A 22680-nucleotide genomic window follows, 5' to 3' on the forward strand; every position below is an offset into this window, starting at 1 on the left:
CTCCTCCTATCCCTACTCTTATATATCACTAGCGCCTATCACGGGGGGCCTAGACTAGGGAGGGCCCTGGGGCCTTGCCAGCCATGCCCCCAAACCTGGCATCGCTTTCCTAGATGCCTGTCTTTGGAACAACAGGCTTGGGGCAGAAGGGAAAGGTGGCTGGTGGCAGAGCAGGAATCATCATACTTTTGTGGTTTGCCCAGGCCAGGCAGAAGGGACAGCAATGCCGATGGGGCAAAACAGGCAGGCACTGAAATCTCATTTCCGTCTCACTTTGGAAATGTGTTATTTTGTCTTCCCCAGCCGCAAGGAGTCCACTTTACCATTTCTTTTTGCTTAAGCTAGTTTCGGGGTTCCCCCACACACACCCCCGCATCCGTGTGATTGGCGTTTAGACGTGAAGATTCTTGGGGCCCAAGTAAAACTGAGAAGAGGGAGACAATCCGAGAGTTTGGGTCACATTTCCGCCTCCCTCGCCCCCATCCCAGCTCATCTTGTCCAAGGAAAACGAAAGCGTTTGCTTACACAGGTGTGTTCGTGGCCCGAGCAGGGCCCAGGGAGTGAGCGGAGGCCGGGGGCCGGGGGCCGGGCACACACAGGGCTGCTGCGAGGTGTGCACTCTGAGGTTCTCCCGAGTGGCTGCTTCTTGCTGTCACTGCCAATCTGGTGCTTTCAAGGTCCTTGGGACTCTGGCCGCAACCTTCTGGCACAGCCGGTCCCTCGGATCCTATCTGTTATGGTCAGGGGTTCACCGAGCAGCTCTCTAGCGTGCGGGATTTAGGGGAGTGTTTAAGAAGCAGGGGGTGGGAGGAGGTCCAGCCTGGGTGGGAGCGCGAGGGTGAGGAGTTCAAGTGCGGGGAGGGGTGAGGCTGATGGAGGAGAGGAGGTTCGATGGAGGCAGGTGGCTCTCAGGGCAGGAGTGAATCCCTGCCATTCCTAGCCATGTGACCCAGCAGGTTCCCAGCCTGTGCCTCAGTTTCTTGATCTGTAAAATGAGAATATAATGTACTTCAAAAGGGTATTGGGAGGATGAATTAAATTTAGAACAGTGTTTGGTACCTAGTGGATGCCATCCGTGTTATTATCATAATCTAAGCGGCAGGGGGCTGTTAGGACCTGAGCCACAGAGCTGGGAGGTAAACTGAGGCAGAAAGAAGCCAGCAGGTTCTGGTTCTGAGCACAGATTCTCAGAAGGCTAGAAATCCAGCAGGCAAGGGTTCCTGCGGCCTCCGGGTACAGAGTCAAGATAAGAAGCCACTCCTGGGTGTGGCCCTGAGTAGTGTAGACACAGGGAAGAGAGGAAGGCGGAGGGAGAAGCTACTCTGATCCCAGGAAGAGTGTGAAAGTCGCTATGAGCAGCCTAGAGGAAGGACCACGATGTAGCCGAGGTGTCATCAGACCTGGGCCTTGACGTCTGAGAAGGAAGGAAAAACCTTCTAGGGCAGATGAACAGTATGGGCAAAGGCACTGAGGCAGCTCAGAGAACAGGGAACCTTGACTCAATTCACTTCCACCGAGATGTACTGAGTGCTTTCCACACAGTAGGCACAGGTGAGTTACTGCCTTTGGTCTGGTCAACTGCCCTTCAAGGTGGGGATTATCATTCCCATTTTATAGATGCGTCAACTGAGAACCGGAACGAAGTAACTGACCTCGGGTCACCCATGAGAATGAAAGCTGGAGCCAGGCTTCTAACAAGCTCTCCCCGAACTAGAAGCCATGCTCCCTCCTTGCCTGGCCTCGCCCTCAGGGAGCCTGGGAGGAGGGTGGGAGGAACCGGGCAATTCATCAGGCAGGCAGGCTCTTCTCTCCTCCTTCCCTTTGCACTAGGAACTCCTGCTTACAACCTCACCAAGGCTTATGCATTCCGTTTCCAGGCTGAGATCTCAGCTCCAGAAGCTTCCTGACCCCCCCAGCCCACAGCGGTCCCTGTCTTCCCTAACAACCATGGCCCTGTGGTCACAGGGCACTTACTCTCCACTCTCCTGTCCCTACTCTCTTCTCATCTGACTCACCCCTCTGTGGTGTTCGGGGCTAGCCCCATGCAGGGTGCTTCTGGCCATCCTGAGGAAGACAGGAGCAATCAAAGGATCACCCTGGCTGTGTCTAATTACTGTGATAAGAAGTCACCAGTCACCTATTAGCGAGTACAAGAGGCGATAAGATCCTTAGGCAAGACCTGGTGTCGTGGGGGGGTGGGGGAGAGATGTGACATTTGTGCTGAGATTTGCTGGGGATGAGAAGTTCATCAGAGAGGCTCAGGCCGAGGAAGCAGCAGGTGCAAAGGCCCCGGAGTGGGAGGAAGCCAGGGGCATCTGGGGTGCAGAAAGGGGCCCCTGGCGACTGCCCTGCAAGGAGCCAGAGGAAAATGGACCACAAGAGGAGTCTGCGGAGGCCTTGGGACTGCGTGGAGGATTTGGGACAGGGCTGGGGCGGGGCGGGGCGGGGCGGGGGGCGAGCAGTGAAAATGGACTGACAGTGTGGACACGCAACAGCCGCCCCCTTGGCTCAAGTGAGCATTCCCCGTGGAGCTGTTGGGGAGCTGTCGGCCAACACTTGGGACTGGGACTGCCCCACCTGGTAGCCAGGCAGCGGCCTTCCCCTTAGCCTGCAGGGGTGCTCAAGTTCAGGGCCGTGGCTTCCATCCCTTCTTGGGACTGACTGGTGCTTTTTAAAAAGACAGATGTGCTTCTGAAAAAGGGAGCAGCAGCTGATGTAACTTTGGCCACGGTCCTCAGGAGAGCAGCCCAAGCGTTGTGGATCTCCCCGCTCCGTCATCGATATCCGGGGCAGAGAAGTGGCGAACTGCCCAGCCAGGCTCCCAGTCTCTGCAATCGGCCTGTCGATTCCCGTCAAAAACAACTTTGTTTTGTTTTATTGGTACTCGGGATCCATAAATGTCTGAGAAGAGTACGTTCTCCAAGCATGAAAGCCGTCTGCCATCAGAGGAGCGGGCCAGAGGTTTTGTTGGGAGCCAAGGTCAGAGCATCTGACTTGACATCCCATGTAGGAAATCCATTCTCTGACTCCGTTTGGTCGGAAGCAAACACCAGAGCCAGGGAAGAAGCCCTCACTCTGTAACTTAACGCCCCGGCCCTGAGGGTTTTTGTCCCCTTCCCTGTGGCCAGTTTCACGAATCCTTCCCCCAGAAGGTTGAGGATGGGGGTGGGGAGGAGACTGGACTGGTCCTAGACAGACCCCCAAGTGAGGGCAGGAGCACAGGGAGGCCTGCCTTCTCTCCATGTGCTTCTCCCAGCAGACCCCAAAGGCGGAGCACGTGGCCCCTGAGGCTCAGTAAACAGACTTTTCTTTCTCCTTTTCCTCGTGGAGGGGAGAGGGCATCCCAGCCCCGTGTGGCACCTGGTGCCCAACCATCCAGTCAGTCGATCTCTATGACCACGCACCAAGGGCTAGGTCTCTACTCAGGCCCTAAGTACGAGCAGTGAGGGGACAGCAGTGTCTCATGCCACTAAAGAGAACATAAGAATGTTATCAACTATCAGCCACGTGATAAGAAACAGATAAATATATAATATGTTTGTGATCAGTGCTCTCAGGAGAAGTGAAGAAGGGGGATAGAGAGTGACAGGGTGGCCTGGAGGTGGACAAAATGGCACTGAAACGGGAATGCCAGTGATTTAAGGGGTGAGCCATGCGGATAAGTGGGAGAGGAGCCTTCCTGGCAGAGGGAACAGCCAGGGCAAAGACGCTGAGCGGAGGGGCGCCTGGGTGGCTCAGTCATTGAGCGTCTGCCTTGGGCTCAGGGCGTGGTCCCGGCGATCTGGGATCGAGCCCCGCATCAGGCTCCTCTGCTGGGAGCCTGCTTCTTCCTCTCCCACTCCCCCTGCTTGTGTTCCCTCTCTCGCTGGCTGTCTCTATCTCTGTTAAATAAATAAATAAAATCTTAAAAAAAAAAAAAGACGCTGAGCGGAGGCTGTCGGATATAGGAAGGACAAGGGAAAGCATGGCTGGAGCAGAAGGATGGAGGGGGAAGACAGGAAATGAGGGGCAGAGAGAACAGTGTGGGGGCGGCGGTGGTCACATAGAGACTTGCAGGTAAGGAGCCTGGCTCTGACTGAGTGGGGTGGGAACCTGGTGGAGGGAATGGGGCTGAGGAGTGACGGGACCTCACAGGTCTCGGAAGGATCCCTCTGGCCGTGTTCACACAAGAAGCACTGGTAGTGGAAAGACCTCAAAGACACGCCTTCCTCTTATTCCGGGCCACCTCCTGCTGCTGAGGTCAGACACCAAAAGAGCGGGACCGGGGACAGCCATGGGGTGTCTCCAGGGGGCACCAGGGAGCCAGATAAAGTGCCGTGCACAATCAGGGCATGTGTGTGGCCTGTGCATATAAATGTGTGTGTGTTGCATCTGTGTGCGCGAGCGTGTGTGTGTGCGCACACAAGTATATGTGTGTGCGTGGGTGTGTGCATGGGTGTGAGTATGTGTGTCCGCTCCTGGGATCGACTTGGAATTCTTCATCTGCAGCTCCACTTCTTCACCCGCTCTTTACCCACCTCCCAGCTCTGCACAGGGGACACTAGCGTCCCTGTCTCCTCCATCACGTGCCCTTACTGGCCAAGACCAGTGTTCCTTCATTCCCTGTGCTCACCAGACCAGGGTCCTCTTCCCTGAGGCTGCCTGCTGCTAACCAGGCTGAAAAGTCTGGTCATGGTCTGGGCCTTAGAAAGAGTCAAGTTCTCCTCTTGCCCCACCCCCACTCTGGGCCATGGCACTAAATTCATGTGGCAGATTTGGAATCATGAAGACGGGATCGGCGGCTATATGGCAACTTGCTGCCGCTGTCCTCATCCACAGCAGGCCCTGCTCATGAATCACAGTAGCCTTGCCCACTGAACACAGACCCGACCTCAGAATCTTTCTTACCTCAGTGCTCTAGGCAGCACGAATAATCAATTGACATTAGCTACATCTAATATCCCTACTCTAAGGTGTTCCAGTTTGCCCTCTGGGACTCGAATTCAATGACTCTAATGATGAAACTGTATCCATTTGCAGAGCAAAAAAGAAAGTGCAGAAGAAACCGCTTGTTCCTGTACGATAGGTCTCTTTCAAGTAGGTGCCCCTGGGCATCACCCTCCCACATTCAGCCCAGGGATTCAGTGTCCCCAGGAAAGCACGATGGGAGACTCAAGGTACAAACCTCACATTCAGAGTCCCTGTCCAGCAGGCTACCCTTTGCTACCCACATCACAAGGTTGTCGTGGAGGTCAAATGGTAACATACATGTAGATGTTCTTCAAAATGCAGAAAGTGCCCTACACATGAAAGGGATGACAACGACATTCTGTCTAGTCTGTTCTATTCTGCTGTTTGTGTTTCACTAATCTGAAAGTTTGGTCTGCTGATAGCATCCCACCCCTGAAATCCCATGAGTCCCAAGTTTGGTGTTCCCGTTGGTGATGTTGGGTAAGGAAGCCAGACGTGCCCTGAAAATGCCTCGTGGAGGGAAGTAGTCAAAGGGCAGGTATCTGAGGTCCTGGTTTTTAATGCTACCACTGACTTACTGTGCACCCCTGGGCAAGCCTCTTAACCTCTCTGGGCCTGAAACCCCCCCTGCCAAATGCAGATGATGCCTGTTTATTTTCCCAAGGTTCTGTGAGGGAAAACAATGGCAGATGTGAGAGACCCAGAAACCCAAGCGACCATGTGGCTGTGAGTTGTTGGTTGCGATTTGGCACAAGAATGCCAAAGGCTCAACACCAAGGCTCTCCAGCAGGTGGAATTGGTTCACTGACATGTGACCTAACCAAACAGGGAAGACTTTAAAGGCCAGGGTGAAAGGGTCAGGGGACTGCGTCTCTGCTTCATATCAGCTGCTCCAGCCAAGCAGGGACCCCAACCGAAGCCGGGCAGAGCTTTGCAGATTGGTTCAGAAGGCGGTGGTGAACCAGCAGCATTGAGCTGTGGCCATTAGGACCCCAGGCTGGGGCAGTTCCTTGACTCTTTAGCAGGCAGAGATGAGAGGAAGGGGGAGAGGAAAGAACAGGAGGGAGAGGAGGAGGAGAAAGGAGGGAAAATAGAGAACACAATGGAAGAAGAGAGCAGAAGCTAGAAGCAGCAGAATTGGAGGTAGGAGTGGTGGAGGAAGAAAGGAGTAGTCTTGTCCCCACCGCTACCATGAGACCAGAAATCCTTGGAGGGAGGGACCCGGTCTACCTAGGAGTAGATTTTATGCCTCCCCTATCAGATTAGGGCTCTCACAGGGCAGGGGCTGGGCCTTCTCCCATCAGACCATGGGCTCCTCTAAGCAGGGACTACATTAACCATTTCATATGGGGGCTCCCCCAAGGACAGGGGAACATACTCCTCCCACAGCCAAGACCTGCCAGTGGGGCCCATCAAGCCATTGGGGCCCACACCTCCGCCTGCCTGACTACCTTCTTCTCCCCACCCCAGGCTTCACAGACACCTTCAACATGGACACCAGGAAGCCTCGAATCATCGCTGGTTCCAGGGATGCCTTCTTCGGCTACACGGTGCAGCAGCATGAAATCGGCGGCAAGAAGTGGTGAGTGAGAGCTGCCACCCCAGCCGGCCCTGGACCTCCCCATACCTGGCCCCTCTAGCAGCTGCCCAACGTGGCCCTCACACGTAGAGACACCCCCACCTCCAGTGACTTGACTTCCTGTTCCGGCTGCATAGGGTCCACGCCTGACTGTGAAACCTCAGGCATTCCACAGCAGGCCCACGGTCTTCTCATCCGAAAAATGGGGATGAAAACAGCACAGGTAGCAGGCATCCCAGAACCAATAGTTACTATCTGTCTTTCCCATTTGTTTATTTGTTTACTCTATTTTATTTTATATATTAATTATAGTTATTTTGAAGTCCTTGGCTAACTCCAATATTGGAAGCATCTCTGGATCTGCTTCTAGTGACTTTTTCGTCTTCTGATTATTGGTCACTTTTTCCTGATTCTTTCCCTGTTCCGTAATTTTTAAATTTTATTCTGTGTTGAACATTATGAATGGTACACAGTGGAGGTGATAGGTTATGTTACCTTCCTTCAAAGAAACATACTTTTTGCTCTGCTAGGCAATTAAAATACCAAGGAAACCACCTAGATTTTACCGTGGCTCGGCTTGGGCCTTGCTTAGATCATCTTATTTTGCCCTTACTCCTAGGCTGTGGTCTTTATTCCTAGGGCATCTGGGATCTCAACTAAAAGCCCACAGTATTTATTAAGGTTTCTCCATTCAGATGGGGACTGTACCCCAACATCTCCCAAGCACTGGACAGCCTCCAAAATCTCTTCCCCCAGCAGCTCTTCTCTAATAGATTTTCTAGAGTCTTCCACTATGCATACACAGCTTAGGAGTCAGCCAAGGATCCTGGGGGGAAATTTTACCAGAGTTTTGGGGTCTCTTTCTCTGTGGCTCCTCCTGCCTGCCCCCACCAGATCTTAATTTTAGCCCCCAACTCTGATCACTGTTTCCTCCACCCAGCAAGACTGCTGCTCTCTGGATTCCATTCCCCTGTGCCAAAATAAGGAAAATGGCTTCATGGAAAGAGCTAGACTGAATATGGGTTTAGCTGCTATGCTTCCCTTTTCTCAAGTACTGAGCTCTGTGTTGATTGCTCTCCAGTGCCTGAAAATAGTTGTTCCATGTGTTTTCTGTAGCTTTGGTAGTTGGCTTGTGGCTACAACTGAAAGTCCTCTTTCATACTCTTTCACCAACTGAGATTTCACGTCTCTGACCATTCCTTCCCATCACTGGATGAGATGCCCCATAGGGTTCCATATTTCGTTTTTTTATAACGTTTATCAAACTGGATAGTGATTGCCTGTTTTGTTGTCTTTTTTCCTAAAATAAGGTAATTAGTAGATGCTTGAAAGAATGTGCTTTGAAAGACTAAATTAATGATTTAAGCCTCTCTCAACCAGCCCAAATGTAAGAGGCATGGCGTCCACACTCTGTACATGGTATGAAGGGTTAAGGATGAAATAGAACTGGCTTTGGCAAGATTGAATTTGTTTTGACTAATATTTGTTTATTAATCTCTGTTAATAAGCTTTGCTAGACTCTGCAAAATATTAGTATGGGTAAGACATGGTTTCACTCTCAAATAACTCACAGACCGTTTGAGGAGGCCACATTTCAATATCCTTGAAATAATGAAAAAGTACAAGACAAAACACAAGCTGGTGTTCATTATGTTCCTCTTTGTGAGGCCACTTTCTCCATGAGGCTTTCTGGATCTTTCTCGAGCCTAAAATGGCCTGACCCTTCCCCAGCCCTCTCTTCTGGTGACAATATCACTTCCTACCTTGTGTTGGAGTCGCTTGGGCCCATGGCATATCTCCCCTCCTGGACACCGTCTTCATCTCCCAGAACAACGTCTTGCTCATAGAAGAAACTCAGCCAGAGTTTGAAAGGAGAAATCCCTCTGCCTGGGCTCTCTAGGAGGGCTTCATAGAAGAGCATTTCAGTGGGGTCTTAGAGGATGGGCCTAGATGACCAGAAAGGTAGGATAGATTCAACTCCTGGTCACATTTGCTGACCCGGGTGCATCATGGGAGGGGAGTGGTATTGCCCTGGAGCCACTTGACCTTGGCTTGTTTTCTGCCATTGCGGGGCTGGGAGAGCCAGAGTGAGGCCTCAGAGCGCCAGGGAGCCGCAGCTCATGCAGCAGAACGATCAGGGGCACACGGGACCCTTCAGGAATCCCTGTCCTCACTGCAGGGACACCCCTGCTCATCCTACTTCCTTGCTTCCCTCTCTGCTTCCCTCCACCCCGGCCGCCATTTTTCCTGTCCTGTAGGCAGCATCCCAAGAGTTGTATTCAGACATAAGCCCCTGTGGCTGTGGCTCATAGGAGAAGAGGTTGATGCCAGTGTCATTTGGGGGGCGCTGCCTGGAAATGATGCACAAGAAGGGCCCCAGTGGCGTGTGTTGATTCAACTCCATGCCAGGAGACACCTCAAAGGGAAGACGAGTGCGAGCGAGGGTTTGCAGTCCAAAGACCGAGGCTTGGACGGAGACCTTGGGAGAAGCTCTCTCTGCCTCCCTGCACCTCTATTTGCTTGCGTATAAAATGAATAGGGACTTACCTATCTCAGGGTGCTGGGCAAGATCACACCCCAACTGTGAATGTGCAGAACGGGAAGTGGGGGATTGACTTGCTTGCAGTCGGCAAGCGGCCAATCCTGAAATCGGGCCTCTGGCAGCTTGGTCGGGAGTCTCCCTCTGACCCAGGCTCTTCCTGCCTCCTGGGTGTGGACCTGGCTCCCAGCTTGGTCTGCAGTTCCTGCACCTGCCATGAGGCTGGGGGGATGCGTGTTTTCAAGAGCTCCCCACAAGACTCTAGCAGGGGCAGGGGGGCTCCTGGGGATCCCCATCTCCGCTGAGGGGAGGGATGTGCCAGCAGGAGCATCATTCCCCAGCCCCTGCCCAAAGACCCAGGTCCCAGCCCTGCCACAGAGGAGGCCCCACAGCTATCCTCCGCCACAGGCGCCGACGAGGCCTGGCCCCCATTTCCCGAGGCTGTGCCTCCTCGAACGTCAGGGGCACCAGAGCCTGATGGAAACAGCTGGAGGATGAGGGGACAGAGCCAGTGGGGATGGCACTTTATTTTCTTAACCCTTTGCCTCCCGCCCATTGCGCCCCCAACTCCAAACTCACACTGGGCCACGCTGGTGGACACAGCACTTCAGACATCTTAACAGCTTCCCACAGGCCTCGGTTTTAGCAACAATAACAAATAACAACACACACAGACCCACAAAAAGGAAAAGAGAGAACAAAACCCTCTTGCACTGAGCATTCTCTGCCCCTGCTTCTAAAGCTCTGTGTATTTTCAGAGAAATTTAATCCATGTGGACTCTACTGCATGTACATGGAAATCAGGAAATCAGTTGGTTTTTAAGACCATTTGATGCCCCAAACGCCCCAGCGCAGGGTTTGTGGAGGGCCTCTCCGAGCTTCTGGTCCCCTAGAGCAGGAAGCCTCCTGGTGTGGAGGGAAAACAGAGCTGGGCCCGCAGGCTCCCAGTTTGTCATTGAAGCTCTCAGCCCTGGAGCGAGAAGCCTCAGCTCTCAACAAGGGAGAGCATTTCGCTCTCTCCCCTTGAGGGCATCGGGGAGCGGGAGCCCGACAGCCCTAGTGGGCTCCGCGAAGGGACCCCTTTGGAACTCAGTGGGCTTTAAGAACAAGAGGGCATGGTGAGTTCCCTGGGGCGCAGGTTCAGGGACATGAGCAACTTGTAAGAGAAGTCCACCGTCCCCATTTTACAGGTGGGGCAACTGAGACGCGTGAGAGAGGACATCATTAGTAAGGGTCTGAGCCGGGTCTGGAGCCCAGATCTCATTAGGCCCGAGGGGGCCCAGAGCAGAAGTAGCCCCAGCCCGGAGTCCAGCTGGAAACTACAGGCTTCCTCGGTGGTGCCCCACTGGCCCCACTGCTGGCCGCACGAGAACCGAGAACCCAGGCAGTGGGGTCCCCAGCACCCAGCACTAGCAGACTCACAAAAAGGTGCTGAGCCCAGCCAGGAAGGGAGGGTGTATGCTCCTAGAAACCCATTCCCCAATGTCAAATACCAAGAGAGGGCACACAGAAAGGATGGTGGGAATTCATGTGAGGAAGAAAGTTCTGATTCAAGAGGCGGAGGGAATTGGGAGAGGCTGTGGAGGAGGGGGCTTCCAGATGGGTAGGATTTCCACGGGCAGCATGCACATGGGTGAGAAGAATAGAACTGGAGGGAACAGCATGCATAGGTGGAAAAGAAGAGGCCGCATTTAGACAAAGGACATGGTCCCATGCAGCTGGAGGAGAAGGTGCAGAAAGCCAAGCAGTGAGGCCAAAGCCTGGGGGAGAGGGGCGAGGAGAACACTAGAGCAAGGGGACTGTGTCTGGGAGGCAAAGGAGTTTTAGAGAGGGAGAGTGGGTCACCAGGGGTGTAATTTTTACGGTGCTCCATTTGGCTGCTATGTGGAGGAAGGACCTGAAGGAGCAGAGCCTGGAGCTGAGGCTGGTGGGAAGGCTATGGAAGTCTAAAGTGAGTGGAGGGTCTAAGGCCTGGGGCTTGAGGAAGGGGCCTGCTTTGTGAGTGTCACAGTTCATTCATTCATCCTTGAGAACCTGGGAATTCCATGGTGAACAAAACTGCCAAGTCCCAACCCCGATAGAGCTCTTCCTCTAGTGGGGTGAGACAGGTTGTTAGTTGGCCCGTCATCTGTCCAATGGTGATCCGGGCAACAGAGAAGCATTAGGCAGGGTAAGGGGGCTTACAAGTGGGGGGTGGGAGGGAGGTGAGTGCTGCCACCTTATGCAGGCCTCCAAGAAAGGCCTCAATGCTAGGGTAACAACCACCAGAGACCCAAAAGAAAGGGAGAATCTGAGACAGGCATGGATACCTGAGTAAAGAGTATTCCAGGAGGAGGGAATGGCGAGTGCAAAGGCCCTGAGGTAGGAAGATGCTTGGAATGTTCAAGGAACAACGCGTGTGTCCGGAGTCGAGTGGGCCAGGGCAAGAATAGAAGGAGGCAGATGAAACAGGATGAAGGATGACTGAGAGCAGATCTTGCTGACCAGGAAGCCAACGAAAAGGCAGAAAAGCAAAATCCGGCAACAGGAGACCGACTTCGGGGGAACAGGAGTTAAGCTTTGGTCCCATTGGTTTAAAATGTCCTAGGGTCATCAGGTGCATGTGGCCAGCCAGCAGCAGGGGCTGGAGACCTTCAGCTTGGTGGGGAGATCACGGCCAAGACTCAAATGTGAACTACATTCACAGAGGAGCGTTCAGAGAGAGGGAGGGGGCTGGGAAAAGAACCCTAGGGTGCCTGTGGGTGTGAGCGGGGAGGAGGGAGAGAGAACCGTCAGAGGTGGGGGCAGGAGGGGGTGCAGTGTCCCAGAGGGCAGAGGAGGGGAGAATTGCGAGACAGGGGGGGTGGGGTTATCCCGGAGTGCCCCTCCGGGAAGCAGCGGGGGGCCCAGCTGGGGAGCTTGCAGCGCTGGGCAAACCCCTACAGCACCGGAGCCCTCACGACGAACGGAAACGCTCATGATGTGCGCTTACGTACACAGAATAAGTGCAGAGCTCTCCCAAGGACTCACTGCAACGTCCGTGAAGTGTCTGAGTTACTCTAGAGCAAGTGGGCCCCAGAAACCTCAGTGGGCACCAGAGTCCCCTGGAAGGCTCATTACATGGGACCGCCAGGCCCCAGGTCCAGAGCTTCGGAGTCAGTAGGTCTGGGGTGAGACCCGAGAATGCACTTCTCCAGCAAGTTCCCAGGGGCGGCTGGTGCTGTCGGTCTGGGAACCACACTCTGAGAACCACAGACCTAGAGATCTCTGTTCCTGGTATCTTAAGCTGATGACAACAGGCAGACACAAAATGACCTGAAGTGTGTAAGGTGCCCTCATGTGTAGGGAAATGGGGAGCCCCGAGTCAGCTGGCGATGGGGCTTGAGAGGACCTGTTCACACCTCACTGTCATCCCCGGGCATCCTCCTGTCTCTCTTAGCCCTCCCTCTGCCTTCTCTCACCTTTCCGGTTTTTTCCTTCTCTTTGCCCATTTCCTCTTCCTAGTTTCTGGATTCCCCACCCTGCTCCTTATTAGGTGATATCTATCCGAACTAAGTTCTAATTGGGGTAAGGTGTTGATGGTTTTACAGCGTGGACTTTCTGTATGGACCGTCTCAGATACCAAGAGGCTCACTCATGATAGAGTCAGGGGTGGACTGGAATATATCCGCAAGAACTGGGTGTCAAGCCTAAGGCCGGGGTGCCCTCTGGCCCTGCCATTCTCTCCTCTCCCAGCCGTGGCGGTTGGTTTCCAGCCATTCATCGATGGCCCCTTCCCTTGGGGTTATACCAGGTCTCATGGCTGGCACAGGTGTCCTGCCTGGACACGTAAATTAAGGCACAGTGAGGTGGCTTTTTACTAAGGAGACGTCTAAGCTGAAGAGCCACGCAGACCTGGGCTCCCTTCCCTGCTCAGCCACTTTCCAAGCCAGGGAAAGGGAGCACCTTACAGCCACTTCCTGGACCACGGTTTCTTCATCTGTGAAGTGGGCATGGTGATGCAAGCCCAAGGGAGATGGTGGTGAAGTGTCAACTGCGGGCAGATTTTGCTGAAGTTAGTTCCCCGCACTGGCCTATCGTCCCCAAAAGGATATGGTGTCCGGAGAGAGGTTTCGAGGAAAAGGGCCCCCGTGACTGTTGTTTGGTCAGAAGGACAGGTCTTCTCCAAGCCCATCCCTCCTTCCCCTTGGTGCCCCCACGGGCAGTCAGGCCTCGGTGGGCCTCAGCCTTTGTTGCTGTAGAAATCGCACTGAGGAGCGGCCTAAGCTCTTCTCCTGGCTCAGGCCCCCAGAGCAGGCTCCCCGCACCGCAGTGCAGAAATGCCCTCTGCCATTTTCCCTTGGAACAAATAAAATCCGGTACCATGACTCATTCTGGTTAAAGAATAAATCGCTGCAGAAGGGTAGGAGGAAACCACCCAATGCACCAGAGAGAGGAAGAAAGAGAAAAACTGTGCTTGCGGGAAACGTTGGCCCGGGGCCTGGGCCCAGGCACCCAGCAGACCCTGGCAGGCAGCGCGTGCACCAGAAGTGCGTGAGCTCAGCGGGCTGGAGCAGCGGAAATCCAGACAGTTGTCCTTGAGGCCGGGGGCACCTTCAGGCCCTCAGAGACCCAGAGCAGCGCTCAGAGCCGCCAGGGTGAGCCCGCAGCAGGATTCTGCGGCCCTGCGTGCAAGCGTTTACCCGGCTCCTCGCAGCTCCAGATACCATTTCTCTTCTTGCCTTGTTCTCTCTTCCTCTCTCCTTTCTTTCTTCTTCTCCTTCCTTTTTTGTAATGCCAGAACCACACAGGGAAGTCCCAGGACTTGAAGAGCTTGTCAGCGAGGGCTCAGACACACACACACACACACACACACACACACACACACACACTCACACACACACAGCTGGTCAACCTGAGACAGGCGCTGAGGCTGGTCCTCAGGGTCCCAGAACAACCTTAGTGCTGAGCTCGGAGAGGCAGGGAGCCAACCATTGCATGCTTTGAGTGTAAGTGGAAACATTGAAAGGAAAGTCTCCTGGTTACTAACCCCCATGAAAGAAAATAAATTTAATTTGGGCAGTTCAAGGAAGCCTGAGGGATTTGCCAACTCAGCATCTTCTCCAACCCCCCCTCACCCCCCAACTCCCCCCCCCGCCCCCCCCCCCCCCACACTCCAGAGGCCTATGGACTCTTCCATGGGCTCCTCTGCCTCTGCCAGCAGCGCTCCTTCTGGGACACCCCCGCCACGTACTTCCTGGGTCCAGCACAGGACAGGGAAGGAGGGCTTCTCACATGAAGTGGAGAACAAACTAATGCGGAAATTCACTCCATCTTGAGAGTGGCTTTCTCTAATTTCATAGATTTGAACGTTCAAGGCTGGTTATTAATCGCGCCTTCTCATCTTATCTGCAATTCTCACAACTGACACTAGGGGGAGCAAGACTGGTCGGTAGGAGCTCCCCACGTCAATCATCGAGGCTCCGGTTGATGCTACCGCTCAGGGCTAGCCCGTGCTTCCATGCCGCCCGGCTATAAAATGTGAAAGACTCAGCTCCTTATTGAAACCCGTAATTGGAATAAACATGTTTTAAAGTTATATTCAATTATAAAAACAAATCCGTGTGCTCTACGTGCTTTCTCTCACTAAGCTTAACTGTGATGGACCACTGCTTCCCCCAAGCCTTGCTTTCTCCAGGCTTGGGTAGAATACCTCCTTCTCGCTTTTCCTGACTACTTCGGGAAAAATCAAGGGCTCCTCAGGACTTCAAACTCTTTCCAGTGGCTCTTCTCTTCCACACAGCTGCATCCCTCAGACGCACGGCCAATGGCAAAGGCTTGTCGTTGACTCGAGACCATCTTGACAAGGTTGCTCTTGCCTTCTGTGGAATCTCTAAATCCTCTCCGCTTTCCTTCTTGAACATTTATTCCTGGTTTATCTGGGATGGCTCACCCTGAGCCCATAATGCAGACAGACACAGAGAGTTGTAGAAAAAGCCAATTAAGAGAAGTAGCAGAGGGTTCCCAAGTATAGGGCTCCCCTTTGATTCATCTTTGCTTGGCACAGATCCACAGAAGGAGAAGGGGAAGATGGTTCTAGAAGTCAGGTTGTGACCTACCCAAATCTCAGGGAAGCCCTAAAGCTGGACTTTCTGGTGGTAAAGAGCCTGGGGACAGGGGCCCACATGGGAGAGGCTGGTGGGAGGCTGAGGTATGGGAGAGGACCCTGCTGCAGGGAAAGGCAGGCAGGCAGTAGGTGGTGGTGGACAGGGGTCTGGCCCCACGCTGGGTGCCGACTTCGCAGCACCAATTCCCCTCGGCACTGTCCTCTCTGCTTCTCCCCAACCACTGAGCCAGGGATTTTGCAACCCAAAGGGGAGGATGATTGCAATGATGTAATGACAGACTCTACCCTTCAGTGGTTCAAGGGAGTCTGCAGCCTCTTTGCTTCTTTATGGCTTCTCCGATAATAATGCTGTAAGAAGAGCCATTACTCACAATCCAGAAGGGAGAGGAAGGAAATAAATCTGAGCTTTGAACCAGACACAAAGTACTTCGAAGGACTGTGCAGAGCCAATAATTCCCTGATGCAACTCAGGGCTGGCCTCTGTGTGTCCCGCCCTCCTGTGCCCAGGGACGGGGAGAATGAGGCCACGGAGCTGCCTGCCCCTTAGCCAGCCGGGTGACTTGGGTTAATATCTGAGGAAACACCTAGCACAACCCCAGACACATGATCAGCTGCCCCCAAACATTCATTTATGCATGCATTAGTTTATTAGCTTGTTCATACGAAGTGCTTTGAAAGTCAATGTTTGTTAAGTAGTGTTTGTTAACTGTTCTTTTTTTTTAAGATTTTATTATTTATTCGACAGAGATAGAGACAGCCAGCGAGAGAGGGAACACAAGCAGGGGGAGTAGGAGAGGAAGAAGCAGGCTCCCAGTGGAGGAGCCTGATGTGGGGCTCGATCCCATATCGCCAGGATCACGCCCTGAGCCGAAGGCAGACGCTTAACGACTGAGCTACCCAGGTGCCCCTGTTAACTGTTTTTTGATTGGGTATCCTGTCCCCAATTCTTATGTGGCCTGTTTTCCATTATCTCAAAGCCTGGTGATCACCTGATAATATAATTCAGGGGTTCCAAAAGCTGGCAGAGCAGAATTGCCTGCAAAAGGTTTAAAAAGAATACAGATTCCTTAGCCCAGTCCAAGACTTACAAAATCAGAATCCCTGGAGGTAGAAATCTATACTTTCTAAACATCCCCACAAAAGTCAGATCCCCAGCCAATGTTCTGGAACCACTGATTTAAGGGGTCTGTGAGTTCTCATGGACTCATGGGTTAGCCTGTTTCCAGGCTTACTTGGAGAGTGACCTTCAGTGCCTGAACCCAAAGGGATGGCCAACTGCAGGAATTTAGAGAGCCTGGGAAGTAGGGGGGTGGGGCCCGGAGGCTAATCTGATCAGAGGAGAAATGCAATGGTCTTCAAGCATGTAGGCATTGAACCATCTGTCTACACTTCATGTAGAGTTTTAGGTAGAGTTCTCTACACAAGCAAGGGGAGAAGGGGGGGAATTTGGGGTGTCGAGGAGATGTGGGTGGGGAGGAAGAAGGGGGATGAATGGCGCGAGCCCAGCCGAGGAGGACCCTGGCCCGAGCCCCGTGAAGGCAGGCACTCGTCTGTCCATCCCTGGCCCATGGAAGCCTTTGTCACAGCAGATGAATTAGACTCATGCACATCAGCCCGGCACCATCAGGACGCCGCTGTCATTCCTCCCCATGGGCCCCGGTCCCTCTTCACCTGGGTGACACCTATGGACCTTGCAAGTCTCCATCAAGCAGTTGCCTGCTCCAGAAAGGCTTCCCAGGTGGCTGAGCAAGGGCCCTTCCTCTGCGCCCCCATCACACCAGTCCCCCTCTCCTAGCGCTGTCCTCCACCCTGCAATCAAGGGGTGCAGGTCTCTCAGCCCCCTCCAAATTAAGGGTGTGGACTGAGCTCCATTCAGCTTTCCATCCTCAGTGCCCAGCTCCTAGTGAGCGTTCAGGGATTCCTTCCTTGGCCTGAATCTGCCCAAGCTCTCATTTCACAGGTGAGGACACAGGCCCAGAGAAGGCAGGGGGCTCCCCCAGGTCACTTAGCCCGCCTGGGAGCAGATCGGAATTAACCAGAAACACGTCAATAAGCCCCAAACTGAAAAGCAGCATCTGCTGTTTTGTCTCTTCTCCCCTTTTCCTCTGTCCCCCCAAGTCCTGTGGGCAGAACGGGCAGCAGACTCAGTAGGACTAACGAGTATCCCAGCTGTGCCTCGGCCTCTTCCCAGAGCCTCTGACATTCTCTGGGCCTTGCTTTCTTCTTCAGCCAGATGGGGATAAGCCCTTGTGCGCTTGCCTCCCCAGGCCCTGGGGGCAACACCATGAGCCGTGGGCTGTGTATGCTGGTCACATTTTGAGTATTACCAGCCTGATCGTGAGCCCAAGGAAACAGGTCTGAGCAGGAGGGAGAACGGGGGCTTCCAAGGCCCCTGGCCCTGCTACCGAGAACAGACAGAAGAGCTGCCGTGACATTGAAACCATACATTCCGCTGAGCAACATCTGCCCAAACTATCGGTGTGTTTACATATCATTTTCCGAGGAAAGAGTTGTTATAAAACTGGGGGGAGGAAGCAAGTCTGAGCGTGACTTAGAAAAGCAAGCAAGTTTATGGGACATTTTGAAAAGAGAAGGGGGGATCCTTATGCTCCCCTCCCCGAAGGGAGACCAGCCCACAGCCCCCTTCCTGGGGAGCGCCAGGTCAAGGGCATTCCAAAGCTGGTGGCCCAGCTGCAGAGGGGGCCCAGAAGAGCTCAGCTCTGCTCCTACCTACCTACACCCCAAGAAGCAGAGTGAAGATTCAGCTTGTCTTTGCAAAATGAGCAGTGCCCTCCAGCTGCCCGTCTGCATATTCGCTCGACAAACCGTTATTAAGCCGAGATCGTGTTCAAAGCACTTTGAGCAGCACCGAAGGGAAGACTTAAAGGTGGATCAGGGTCTCACTCTCTGCTCTCTCGAGGCAAATTATCTAAAGGAGAGAAAAAACAGTCAGGAGGGGTAGAAACAAAGCTTCATGGGAAGTGAGAGAGAACTTTCAGCTGAGAGATCAAGGAGGGCGTCCTGGAAGAAGAGGCACTAAAGAGTGGATAGAAGGGGGCAGGTTCAAGAGTTCGGAATTAGGGGACTGCATACACACAGGCAGGAAGGAGAGTTCCAGGTCTGGTGAGAACTAGGACAACTGGCGCCGGGAGACTTGCATGTGGGTGTGTGAAGGGGAGGGGTGCTGAGCTAAACGGCACAAGGTGGCCACTCCATTCTTCATGGTCAGTGGGTCAGGTTCACGTTTCCCTTCCAGTGGGCTGAGATTGTCCTTTGCGGTCACCTTCCCTCACTCTTCCCTCTTCTGCAACTTCGGAAAAAATGCTGTTTGGATGTAAGCTGAGGTGGACCCAGAAGTTTCCAGGAACAAAGCAGAAAGCCAAGCTTGTGAAGTCAACAGCTGTGATGATGCTTGTCAGGCAGGCTCTGTGCCCAAGACGACAGGGGCTGGCTCCAGGGACCGCCTGAACAGTAACAGGCACGGGCTTTGTCCCCACTGACTGCATTGCCCCAAGCAGCTACTCGCGCATGGAGGCTTGTTTATTCATTAGCATTGATGAAAGGCTGCACCTCCCAGCTCTGTCCGTACCCCCAACGAGCAGCCGGTCCTCCGCTAGCTCTGTTGGTGGTGGGATCCACCATTGGGAAGACAGATCCAGGGAAGAGGCCTGTCCTGAGCTCTTTGAGCAGGAGATTTCAGCGTCCTGGCACCCAGACTGGGGGGCCGTGAGCTCTAGGTATCCTGTCCCTTTGACCACTAGGACTTCTCACCCCATGGGAGGGGGCACAGTCAGAGAAGGGTCAGAGTGGGACCCAGGGCAGGGGCTCTGGGACCAGGTCTAAGTGTGGCATTGATAAATACTGACATGGAAAGTTGTTTGAATATAAAATAATTAAGTGAAAATAGTTCGCTACAAAACCACATATGTAGAATATTCCATTTTCCAAATTTGCTCCGGAAATGCCTGGAGGGTTTTCTACACCCCTGTTGCTAGTGGTCATTATCTATAGAAGGCTGGGTGAAGAAGAAGGGGGGAGGCTTGCATATTATATTTTGCACAGTTCCACACTATGAACGTTAGACCGCAAGCATGGATCACTTATGAGTTAAAGTAGGTGTTTCTTATGTGTTTTCTTGTGACCAAAAGAAACAAATTAAAAAAAAAATTCTTGGACCATTTCTGCACAGTTAAGAAGGTTGCCACGGTCATGATCCCCAGATGTTGTAAAAATTCCTGGGACACACGTGCTTTTTCACATGTCCCCAGGGCCTCATATCTGCTTCCTGCCTGAACATCTGGGAGCTTCAAGAGTGGATTCCTGGGCCCTGTCTCCAGCTGGCTGAACGAGAACGTTCTGGAGGTGAGGCCCAGGAATCTGCACTGGTAACTCCCCAGGTGACTCTGATGACCAGCAAAGTCTGGGACCCCCCCCCGAAACCCTAGTAGCCCAGGTGTGTTCGGTCGCATTCAGTAGATAAGAACACTGAGGCTCAGGGAAGTTAACAGCCTTATCTCGGGTGTTCGTTCCTCCAATAGGGTTTGTTCCACTCTCCCAGCTGGATGAGCAGGTGTTGGGACCAAGGAGGACCTGTAGTCAGTGGTCCCAGATTGCAGGCTATGGGATTACAGTCATCCCGCTGAGCCGGGTGATTGGCAAATTCATCCGACAATTGTATTTTGGGGACCTACTCCATGCCAGGCACTCTCATGGGTGCTGGGGTGTCTAGAGATGCAAACCTGACCAACAAGGTCCTCACCCCCTTGCAGCTCACATTCTACTGGGGGATAAGGATGATGAACGGGGAGGAGGGGGCGCCTGGGTGGCTCAGTCGGTTAAGTGTCTGCCTTGGGTTCAGGTCATGATCCCAGGGTCCTGGGATCGAGCCCTGCATCAGGCTCCTTGCTCAGCGGAGAGCCTGCTTCTCCCTCTGCCTGCCACTCTCCCAGCTTGTGCTCGCTCTCTCTCTCTCTACCAAATTAAAAAAAAAAATGATGATGAATGGGGGGGGAAAGAAAGGCATCTTCAAGGGCACCTGGGTGGTTCAGTTAGTTGCACATCTAATTCTTGGTTTCAGCTCAGGTCATGCTTTCAGGGTCGTGAGTTTGAGCCCCACATCGGGCTCCATGCTGAGTCCAGAGTCTGCTTGAGATTCTCTCTCTTTCTCCCTCCGCCCCTTCTGCTCATGCTCTCTCTCTCTCTCTCATAAATAAATCTTCAAAAAAAAAAAAAAAAGGTGTCTTCAGAGAGGGGGAAGTGCTTTAGGAACCTAAGGCAGGTGGTGAGACAGGAGGGGCGGGTGGTCAGGAAAGACCCCTTGGGGGAGGTGACATTGGAGCTGAGCCCTAAGTGACAGACCAGAGCCACCCTGATAAATGTGGGGACAGGCCAGTGAGCAGCGGTGAGCTAACACAGAGCATCGGCAGTCACAGTGACGAGGGTGGATTTCACTGGACTAGATTTGGGGCTTTGACCCCAGCTGGAGTTGCAGGTCACCCTACGTATTATGATGTTTCTCCAACTTGAGCATGCGTCAGCATCCCCTGGAGGGCTTGTTACTATGCAGACACTTGGCCCTCTGTTTAGTTTCTGATTCTGTCAGTTTGGGTGGGGCAGGGGGCGGGGGGGGGCACGATGTTGCATTTCTAACCAGCTCCGGGGGACGCTGAGCCTACTGGTCTGGGAACCACTCTGAGAACCACTGCTATGTTGTAACGACCTGTTAACCTGCCTATCTCCCGAAGGCAGGATGATATCACAAGCATTGTTGTGCCCCCCGTGCTTGGGACATTTGCAGGAGCTCAATAAATGCTCATGATTTAATGAATGAATGAGGGCGTGGATCAGCAGCACCATCAAATACATGTAAAACCCTTAGAACATACCAAGAACCATGGAACAGTGTTAGGGTTCTCTGGAGAAACGGAACCAATAGGATGTGTGTGTAGATGTGTGTACGTATACACATACATATACATATACATATACACATACATGTACATATACATATACATATACACACACATGTACACATACACACATACACATACTCATACACATACATATACACATACATATACACATACACATACATATACACATACACATGCATATACACATACACATACACATGCATATACACATACACATACATATACACATGCATATACACATAGATATAAGTATACACATACATGTACACACATACATATACACATATACATGCATATACACATACATATACACATACACATATACATACACATGCATGTACACATACACGTACATGTACATATACACATGCATATACAGATGCATATACACATACACATACACATACATATACACATACATATCCATATTCACATACATATCCATATCCATATCCATATACATGGAGATTTATTGTAAGGAGTTGGTTCACATGATTATGGAGTCTGGCAAGTCCCAAGGTCTCCAGGGTACCTCAGCAAGCTGGAGACTCAGAAGAGCCAATGGGGTATTTACAGTGAGAGGGCCAGCCGGCTAGAGACCTAGGAGAGCTGAAGTTTCCATTTGAGACCAAAAATAGGAAAAAGCCAATGTCCCAGTTCATCAGCAGTCTGTTAGGATGGGTTCCCTGTTATTGGGGCTAAGGTCGGCCCTCTTGTTGTCTTCAGGCCTTCAACTGTTTGTATGAGGCCCACCCACGTGAGGGAGGACAATCTGCTTTACTCAGTCTTCAGATTTAAATGTTCATCTCATCCCAGAACACCCTCACAGATACACCCATAATAACGTGTGACCAAATATCCGGACACCCCATAGCTCTGTCAAGTTGGCACATAAAATTCATCGTCACGGTATATGTGTTTGTTTCGAATGCACACAAAGGATTCCCACCTCTGATAGGGGTTGTAGAGGGGCGGGGGGAGTTAGGGACGAGTTGGCAAACAGAGGGGTCCTCATTTTCCTGGCCTCCAGGAGTCCAGGCCTTGCCAGGCATCTGAGTCACCGGGAACCACAAGCCCTTCCAAACGTATCGGGAGGACCAGCAGGTGCCAGGTGGGCTCTCCCTCTGCACCCCGCCCCCAGCCAGTGCAGCCCCAGGGCCCACCACCCCAGCATGGGATTTACTGCACTCAGCACTTCCCCAGCCCCATCCTGAACACATTAGCCACCCTAGTCACACTGGCTGCAGGAGATTACATTTTCCATGGAGGGAGAGGGAGAGGAAAAACCTCACTAAAGGAATCGTCTCTCCTTTGTTCCCCTGAGCTCTCTGCTCTTCAAGTGGACCTCTCTCCCTGATGCCCCTATCTGATTTCAGGGAGGGGAAAATGGAGCCAAGAAAGAAATGGAGCAAATGGCCTGGGTGGGTTTGAGGGGAGGAGGGGTGCTGGGAGAGAGGAACAGGTGTGGGAGGGAATAGGATGGCTGGCAGAGGAGGGGGCATGAGGCCCCTGGGGGACAGGCCCAGCTGGATCCAGGGGAACAGCCCCTCTCCACGCTGGGCCTTCTGAACTGGCCACTCTTTCACAATGGTGG

At 52.9% G+C, this 22680-nt stretch overlaps 1 protein-coding gene across 1 annotated transcript in view; it reads left to right on the plus strand.

Annotated features, from left to right (window-relative positions):
* Nucleotides 1-22680, plus strand: part of ITGA11 (integrin subunit alpha 11) — a 110214-nt gene that overhangs the window by 25088 nt on the left and 62446 nt on the right. The window contains exon 2 of the mRNA XM_045810727.2: nucleotides 6421-6532. Coding sequence (XP_045666683.2) covers nucleotides 6421-6532 — 112 coding nt within the window. The remainder of the gene's footprint in view (nucleotides 1-6420; nucleotides 6533-22680) is intronic.

Source organism: Ursus americanus, chromosome 28, assembly GCF_024610735.1.
Source record: "Ursus americanus isolate L20-20 chromosome 28, mUrsAme1.1.p, whole genome shotgun sequence".
Lineage (NCBI taxonomy): Eukaryota > Metazoa > Chordata > Mammalia > Carnivora > Ursidae > Ursus > Ursus americanus.